We start from the raw sequence: 8,954 nt of genomic DNA, 5'->3' as shown, positions 1-8,954 counted from the left end.
GAGGTTGTTCCCGGGGTGGTGGCGGCAGGGTGCGGTTGTCCCCGGATTGGTGACGGTGGCGGCGCTTCCCATGCGAACGGGAGCACGGTCGCTTGTGCGAGGGAGGCGGCAGCGCGGGGTGAAGCGTGTCCCGGTGCAGTGTCAGTGTTTGGGAGAAACGAAGGTTTTTAGCGATTTTACAGTGTAGCAAAAGAAATTATGAGTGTGGGGGACGGTGTAGTACGGGGCTGCTCTACTGTGATAAGCGATGTTTTTTTGACTATAATGTGTCGTCTTAGTCCCCCAAGAAGGTCGGTGATGACATCGCCAAGGCCACGGGTGACTGGAAGGGGCTGAGGATCACAGTGAAGCTCACCATCCAGAACAGGCAAGCTCAGGTACTGAACGCCGCAAGGGATGGCTCAGTGGTGCAAGCTGCAGGCACAGAGAGCTCTGCTTGCCCGAACCACGAGCTGAAATCCCGGCAGGGTCGACTCAGCCCTTCATCCTTCCGAGGTGGATAAAATGAGTTCCACACAGCAAGTGTGTGGGGGTCTTCTGGGAAAGACCTTAAAACGCCTGCGTGAGCCTCTGGCTCAAATCCAGCAGCTGTTCTGTGTGTGTGTGAAGCCTGCCTGAAGGTTCCCAGCCTCAGAGTGCTGGAAGATGTGATCAGGTGCACATGTTGATCGTTTATCTTGTTGCAGATAAATTGTTCCTTCTACAGAAATCTGACCAGGAGGAAACTTTTCCAAGCAATATTAGAAATTGAAAAAAAAAAACCTTCTTAACTAATCCTGTAGCCACCCGCCACTATACCTGTCCTGAATTCTGTGGCTGGTATATTCCAGTGGTGAGCTGAGAGGAAGCCCCAGCCCAGGAAGCAGTCCTCTTCTGGTTGTGGGGAGGCCTGTGCCGAAAGGCTGGGAACAAGTTTCTGCACAACAGAAAAGCCACGTGAACTAAGCAAAAACCCAGTGCTTTGGCAATCAGCTTTAAAGGCACTGACTGCTCTGTTGAGTATCTTCACTAGCTGTAGAGGGGGGGGAAATTAATCTCTTTTTGTTTAGATAGAGGTTGTTCCTTCTGCCTCGGCTCTGATTATCAAAGCTCTGAAGGAGCCTCCTCGTGACAGGAAGAAGCAGAAAAACAGTAAGTTTTTGTGTGGCTTTAGTTGGGAATGTCTTTTGGGGTTAAGAAGGGAACAGGTACCTGCCTCTTAGATTATGCAGCATAAATTGGAAAACAAGTGCAGTGGGGCTGTCTCTTGGGCAGCTGGTGTCACTTGAGTGTCAGTACAGGCCTAGTCTGTAAGCCAGCAGAATTCAGGTTCTTGAAAGATGGGGTAGAACAGCCACCCACTGCTCCCTTGTCATGCAGTGACTAGTACAGTCCAGAGGGGAGTGAGCAGAAAATCCCACCTTAGGGAACAGTTATTCCTCTTGTGGGAAACTTTGTGCTGAAGTCTGGGAACAGGCGTGCTGATCGCAGCCCTGCTGTAGTTAACTCTGGTTTCTGTGTGGTCTGAGTGCTGGGAATGGTGCTTTGCTAATGAAGCATGGGGACGTGGGAAGTGCCTGTGGTTACATGGACTGTGCTCTTGCTTTCCTTCAGTTAAGCACAGTGGCAGCGTCAGCTTTGATGAGATAGTGAACATTGCACGGCAGATGCGGCACAGATCCCTGGCTCGAGAGCTCTCGGGTGAGTGCTGGGGTTGCTCTGAGTGCTGGAGCCAGGTTCTGGTTTAATTTTGATTCCTGGGAGGGCCCCATTGCTGTGGGATGCTGGTGGAACTCCATGTGCAGCTGGGCCACGTGGGCACTGAGCACCACAGGAACAGCCTTGTGCTGGCTTCTCACAGCCAGTTCTTAACCTTCTGGGGAAGGTCATGCAGGATGGTAAAAGGTACATGTGGCACTTTCTGGTGCATTCCTGGAAACAGTACGCTAGGCCTAGCTTAAGTTGCTTGCCATCTCCTGCTGTGGCTGCAGCCTGCAAACCCCAGAGGGCTGGAGGCCCAGCTGAGGGGTGTGAAGAGTCAAGTTCTCTGTTCTTCAAAGATTTTTTTTTTTTTCCCCTGTGGTAAAGCACTGACAAGCTGTGTCTTCTCACTGCAGGGACCATCAAGGAGATTCTTGGAACTGCCCAGTCTGTGGGCTGCAGCATTGATGGCAGGCACCCACATGATATCATTGATGACATCAATAATGGTGCAATTGAGTGCCCAGCTGTAAGTACCCATCTCTGACTGAAACCTGCTGTATTAGACTATTTACTAAAAGACTCTACTAATGAGCTGTATTTGCTTCTTTCAACAGAGCTAAGACTGCAGAAAAGAAGTTGCTGTATGAAGGCTCCTTAAGTGTTTTATAGCACCTTAAGTACCTAATAAAAGACCCAGTTGTCTGCAAAGCATTGCTGGCTCAATTTGTCCGTGTCCCATGCTGCATGAATAGCAGGTTTTGGCTGGGGACGACCTGCCCAAAGGGATGGTTCTTATACAGACTTTAAAGCAGATTTCCTATTTGCTGCCCTGAAATCACTTGCAGCAACACTACAGTTTAGAGAAGTGGAATTGCCTCAAGCTAACACTCCAGTAAGGAGCAGATACTGCTAACATGTGCCTGTGTAAAGGTTTGTGGGCTCTGTTCTTGTAAGTGCTGAACATGCAGCTTGGAGCTGCAGGTGTTGCCCTGCATTAAAGTGCTGTAGTGACAGGTCCTGTATCCCCTGAACCACTGCAGCTGGGACACAAGCACATTTTGAGGCTTGAAAGTAACTTTCCAGGCTGCTTGCCTCTTGACAGGGTCCTAGAGTGACCATGTGGGCTTGTGGGATGGGAGGGCTCTGACTAGTCCTTGTTGGAAATGGTATCCAAGGCGTGGCTATTCAGTGAGCATTCCAGGGCCTGGAGGATAGCGTTGTGTGCCTGGCAGAGCACACCTTGCCCTTTCTTCTAGCCCTTTATTACCCAGAGGAACCTCTGGCCTTGGTGGCATTCTGGGTTTTCTATTGTAGAGCGGATGGGATTCTTTGCTCAGCTTTTTCTCCTGCCTCAAAGCAGAGAACACTGGATTTTCTTCTTGTGAATGGGACAAGCACACATGTTCTAGTTAGAGATGGATTTCTTTTGTGCTTTATTTCATCACTGAAGAGGAGCGAGTTTTGATTGTGGGTGGGGTCCTGAGGTCCTCTCTGCTTCAGAGAGTTATCAAGGGCCCAGTCTCATGTTTCTTGGGTCTCCTGGTTCCTTGAACAGTGACACTGGGGGAGCAGGGTAAGCAAGCCCTGTAGTCCCTTTGCATCATAATTCAGTGCCTGGTGCATTCACTGGAAGGAAAAGCAGTTTAAGTATTGGCAAAAGTGCCCTTTGTGTGGGCATTCTGTAAATCCAGTGCTATTGCTTGTCAAGAAATGGTGTCTAGAACCTGGCTGAGCCACAGATCTCCTGTTTAGCAGTGAGTATTTTGCCTGCTTCTGATAATTGCTGCACCCTGCAGGGATGGCTGCTGCTCACAGACAAAAGGAGTTTGCCCCACTAATGGCACCTTCCTGAAGGAAAGGCAGCTTGCTTCCTCAAGACAGAAAACCTGTTGGTCAGAGGAGTCTGTCCCTGTTATGGTAGGGATGCAAGTACAGCTCTTGAAAAGCATGGTGAGGAGAGATAGAAGGTTTAGCCTTGCCTATTCAAAAAGCTTTTCTGGCAAAACCCTGAAGGAGAGCCTTGCAAATGCCATCTTGGGGATCTCAACCAATGAGGATGTGAAGAGCCTAAGCTCAGCTATAGCACATTTACTTATTTAACCTCTAGAGAGGTTACTGTGTGTTTCAGGCTTGATGCTTGAAATCATTGTACTTTGCAGTATTTGACACTTTTCTTACACATGCAAGCTCTGCCCAGCTGTCAGTGGTACAGCTGGGGAGTGTGGATAGAACCAAAAGTTCTCCAGAGATCCTGGGGAAACCTTGTCCTATTTTCAGCAAAGACTGGATTTTTCCCTCAGGGTGGCACAGTGCAAGAGAAGATGTGTGCTTCTTTCAGGTTGTGGAAAGCTCCATTAGCAGTGAAGTGAATTTTATCTTGGTAGTAAAAACGCTTTTGCTGACTGAGGTATTGCTAAAATCCCTGTTAGCAGCAGCATTAACGTTGCAGTTTACTTCAGCCCTAACAGAGTGGCCTGGAAAAAAAATCTTAATGTAAGTCTATTTTTTCCAAAGGTCTCAAATGTTCTGCAAAGTGTTTTCCTCTGCAAGGTGGTGACAGTACTTCATCAATTTTCTTTTTGCCAGTGTCTTCAATTTTGCAAATACTCCTCAAAGTTATTCTTACAGGACACTACAGCCCCAGAGGAACACTCCCTGTCTGGAGCTCTGCTGTAGTGAGCAGAACTCTAAAGCAGCGTGCACTGTAGGAATTGGGGGAGGAAAAAAATAGTTCTGCTACTACTTCTAGGGGTGTGTAGGAGGATGCGGTATATGCACTATCAGGTCTGCTAAAATTTGTTAAATGGGTCTGGATTATTTACCAGGGTCTGCTTGAGTCCTTTGTAGGAAGAAGCCAGTGCAGCAGGAGGGTGAAGTTGGTTGCAGAGGGGAATTTGCTGCTGCTGTGTGACATACCAGGTGTGAAAGCTGAATGAGCTGGATGAGGATTCTGTAGAGAACTCAAGTCTCCAAGTAAATTCCATCCCAAACTGAATGGGAGGAGGCATGCACCTATAGTAATGTTTATTTCTAATATACATGCAAGTAATGTGTTATTTTCTAATATACAAGGCAATACAATTCCTAAGCAGCTGTAGTTGAAGGCTGCTTAGATGCAGAGCAATTGTGAGCTGGCTTGTGAAACTAAACCTTAGTGTTTGCTCTAGCTTAAGCCAGGAGCACATGGCTTGGGCTAAGTCTTCAGTGCAGAGTCACGCCCTAGGAATGTATCTTGTACTGCTTGTGAAGCATAAAATGTACTTTGGGTTAGCAGTGGGATCTTTAGAAACCACCTGTATTTGCACATGATTTAACAACAAAGTTCTGCTTTGACAAGACTTCAATTTCCTCTCTGCTCTGCTTCTGTTGAAGTACCTACTAGTGAAGCAGGTAAAACTTCATGAAGGTGGATCCTGGGAAAGAAGTCTCCTAGCTTGTTGTTGCAAGATCCAAGACGCCAGGTCAGCACCAAGGCCAGCCAAAAGAAACTGCGAATCATGGCAGTTTTCCACCATGGTCCTGCTGTCTGAAATGTTTAATGAAGCAACAACTCTGTAATTTTGCATTGAGCTCATGGCCAGGAGGGAGTTGCTGGGATCTTTGGGGAAAGGCTGGGCTGGCAGTTTAGCAGAGGGTAAGTGGCTGCCGGAGGGGATGGGCAGGTGGAGGAGTTTGGGCTGACCAGTGCGTTTATGATTTCTGAGAAGATCCACTTTTGTTCTTTGTTCCCTGATGAAATGTGGGTACATTGCCCTGGTGATGTGAGGGCCATGGAGATTGAGGACTGTAGTGAAACAGTGAAAGGCATGATGAAAATACATATTAATTTTTATGAAATCAATAGCCATGGCAGACACCAGTTTTACAGCACATCCCAACACATGACTGTCAGTGTGGAGGGAGCAGCTGGGCCCTCTTACTAAAGCAAAAATGACCAAAGCCTGACCCATGTGTCCCCAGAAATTGCAATTCCCTGTGGAACCTGTGAGGTTTTGCCTATAAACTGTTATGGATCTGGCTGTTCCTTTATAGCATGGCCTGTATCTTGGGCAGCTCTGCCTGTGGTCCAGGCCCTCGCTGGCCTGTCCTAGCTGTGCAGCCTCTTCAGCTGGTAGCAGCAGAAAGCAGGAGAGTTTGTGGCTTTGCTCTTTTGCTTGCTTTTTTTCCCCCCTGTTGTTTGTAGGACTTTTCTGAGGCAACCAGGGGATAAAAGAGAAACGTGGCTGAAATCCCAGCCACTTGCCATCTTGAATTCCTTGGTTTGGAGTTGACCGTGTTTCAAGCTAGGCACGCTGCTTGGGTGCCCTGACCCAGGGTCAGGTGTGGTTCCCCGTGCTCTGTACCCTGCCACCTTCCCCACCTCTCAAAGGACTTGGGTTCAGCAAATTCTGGTAAGGTATAGGGGGGGAAGAAATCTGTGGTGAGTGGTCACAGGCTGCAATGGGGACATTGTGGGGTGGTGGGATCTCTGTCCTTGGAGATACACAAAGCTCAGCCTGATGCTGTCCTAGGCAAGCTGGCCTGCCTGTGTGCTGGGCAGATGGTTGGGTCCCTTCCAGCCAAAGTTATGCAGGGATTCTACGACAAAGCGGAAGTGTTTACACTGCCTGAGGTAGGAAAGCCTGGCAGAGGACTGCTGCACCCCTTTCAGCAGCAATTTTTGTTTAAAAAGGCTTAAAGTGTTTATTGACCCCTCCACTTTGGTGTGAACCCTGAGAGGCTCAGGAGCTGTCGGCCTCATGAGTACCCAGGGCTGTCTTCTGTACCAAGACACATATGCTGTGGGTATTCCCCCACTTGGCAGTGCTGAAAATATTTTAAAAAAAGGATTTATTTTGCTTAGGAGCAATTCTCTTGGGGCAAGATACATAACCTTTCCCATGCTACCTTAGGGCATGTGTTCTTGTAGAAGCAGTGTAGTGCTTGGAAGTACGGCTCTGCCAGTCATTCATTTTTTCCAAATCAGGCTTCTTAAAAAGGAGGCAAAGGGCTTGGTAAAATAACAACCTACATTAACTTCACATTTAAAATCCATCTCGTTCGTAACTGGGTTCCTACTCTGGTGACCTGGACCTTCAGGAGAAAGGAGGGAAGGGGACACTGAGGAGCACTGAACCCTTCCCAGGAGACCTTTGCTCTGATGTCATAAGGGCTTTGTGCACTTTGAGGAGAATGAGCTTTCTCATTTCCCCGAGACAAAATGGGCCTTTAAAAAGCCAAATCTTGGGGATTCATGCCTTCCTGTGTTACAAAACATTAAGACAGACAATCTAAACTTTGTTATAGTCTGATGTAGGGTACTGAAGGCTTTGCAAAGGGCGGGGAGCTGGTCTCCATCCATTGCCTCTGGCCACATCTGTGGCCTCGGGAACACGGTGCCCTTCTGCAACGTCCCTGAGGGCAGGGACCACGTGGAGTGGGTGGCATGGGAAGCACAGAGGGTGTCAAAAGGGGTGGAAAAAGGCCCAAATAGGAAAGGGATGTTTTTCTGGCATAAAGGTAGGGAGAACCCTGCTTTCTGGAGGACCTGTAGGCAGGACCTTTGACTGGAAACAGGGCTGACTTCCACGGTGGGCTTCCGAGCGCTTCATCACCCTTCCTGGGGGTCAGGCAGGCTGGTGTCCCAAATGCCAACAGCAAACTTCCAAAACACAGGTAATCTGGGCTGAAATCACGAACCCATATTGCTGTGATGCCCTCATGTACCCATGCACAGCCCCGAATAACCCCCGGTGCTGAAGGGGCTGACAGTAAACTGCTCCTGAGACAAGCCCTTCCCCACAGGGTGGTTTCAGTAGCGTTTTGTGAGACCCCAGGGCAGCCGGGGCTGGTTGCCTTCCCCAGCCAGGGCCTGACAAGTCTGGGCACCGTGGCCCACACCTTGGATCTCCCTAACACCCCCAGGCAAACCTCAAAGCACATCCCCATCACGGGCATTGCTCTGATTTTCTCCTTGGCCCAATCTTTTCTCCCCACCTGCTGAATAAGAACCCCCTGATTTTTGCTCAGTGGTTCCAAAAGAGCGGGGTTGTGAGGAATCAGAGCACTTCCCACCCTGAGTGAAGGCCCTGTGTGCTGTGAGAGGTGACTTTTACCAGGTCGCTTGTCTTCCTCATTTGAGCAGGACATGACATGCTGAACACAAAAAACCCAGCTTTTGGCAATACCATGGGCTTTTTTTTTTTCTTGCAGATGTATGGCCACAATTGTGAAAAGCCACAATCAAAAAACTTAAGTGATCCCCTGATAAATCAATGTATATGTGCATTAATTCACTGCACGTTCCTTTCCAATTAACAATTAATTCTGAGAATATTTTTTCCCTTTAAAAAGCAAAACATTCTTTTTACCACCTGTTTCAAATTCAATGACTCAATTGGCTTTTTCATGAAACACAATTATCCTTGCCCATCCTGTTGCAAAGCTTCACCTCTCTGGTTCACCACTGTGCCAAAAGAGATCAGGTTTGTGCCCAAATTGTGGGGTGCCGTGCTTGTAGAGTTGGGTATTCCCTATATCTTGCGGGTCAATGTGCTGCTCCAAATAACATTGTGTGTTTAATTTCCGTGGTCCACCATTACAGCCTGAAGATGCACCTCTCTTCTGTGGGGCTGCTCCATCACGGGGATGAAAGATTCAGAAAAGTTTTCCAAGATTCAGCTTTAGATTTAACGTTTGTCTTGTTTCTAGCAGTGGGTTAAACCCACTGTCCTTGTTGTTCATTGTCCTTCAAGACACAGTCGTCCTATTCTGCCCTAGAGATTTGTAATTCTGTACCTAGGAAGCTCCTTTATCAGCGCTCCTTGCCTGATTTACCCGTTTCTTTGCATTTTGAGTTCCCTCTGTTACAACTTCCAAGCGCTGGCTGAAGAAGCCAACGTGTCCATCAAGCTAACGCTGCACCTCCTGATGCATCTGTCGACGCGCTCGGCTCCGGCTGCGGTTTGGGGAGGGAAAGCTCTGCCAATCCCTTTCCCCGAGTTTTGTGAGAAAAGGATCAACTTCTCGGTGTTGGCAGTTTTTGCTGTCGTTGAGCTGTTGTCGCAGCTGCATCCCGGCAGTCGCCGTACCCCATCCTGCCCACGCGAGGACCGAACTGCCCAAGAGCGAAATGTCCCCGGAGCCCCGACTGCAGCCCCCGACTCCTTCCCCCGCGCCGTGCCGGGGTGTCGCGGGGAGACCCGGCCCCGGGGGCCCCACACCCGCCGCGCTGCCCGGGGTTCGGGGGAGGGGCGGGCAGCGGCGTTTATCGCGACTGGTGAATACAGCAC

At 49.0% G+C, this 8,954-nt stretch overlaps 1 protein-coding gene and 1 non-coding gene across 2 annotated transcripts in view; both read left to right on the top strand.

Annotated features, from left to right (window-relative positions):
* The window catches only part of RPL12 (ribosomal protein L12), a 2,760-nt gene extending 368 nt beyond the window's left edge, over positions 1-2,392 (top strand). Inside the window, exons 2-6 of the mRNA XM_026860692.1 lie at positions 279-377; positions 1,050-1,131; positions 1,594-1,680; positions 2,097-2,209; positions 2,298-2,392. Of these exons, the coding sequence (XP_026716493.1) occupies positions 279-377; positions 1,050-1,131; positions 1,594-1,680; positions 2,097-2,209; positions 2,298-2,303 (387 nt within the window). The 3' untranslated portion in view covers positions 2,304-2,392. The remainder of the gene's footprint in view (positions 1-278; positions 378-1,049; positions 1,132-1,593; positions 1,681-2,096; positions 2,210-2,297) is intronic.
* LOC113486665 lies at positions 786-914 on the top strand. The gene has a single exon (XR_003399617.1). It is a non-coding gene; the product is annotated as a small nucleolar RNA SNORA65 (small nucleolar RNA).
* Positions 2,393-8,954: the final 6,562 nt, after the last annotated feature.

Source organism: Athene cunicularia, assembly GCF_003259725.1.
Source record: "Athene cunicularia isolate RWA chromosome 17 unlocalized genomic scaffold, athCun1 chr17_part1, whole genome shotgun sequence".
NCBI lineage: Eukaryota > Metazoa > Chordata > Aves > Strigiformes > Strigidae > Athene > Athene cunicularia.
The sequence above is the reverse complement of the archived record's forward strand: the minus strand, read 5'-3'. Positions and strand labels throughout refer to the sequence as shown.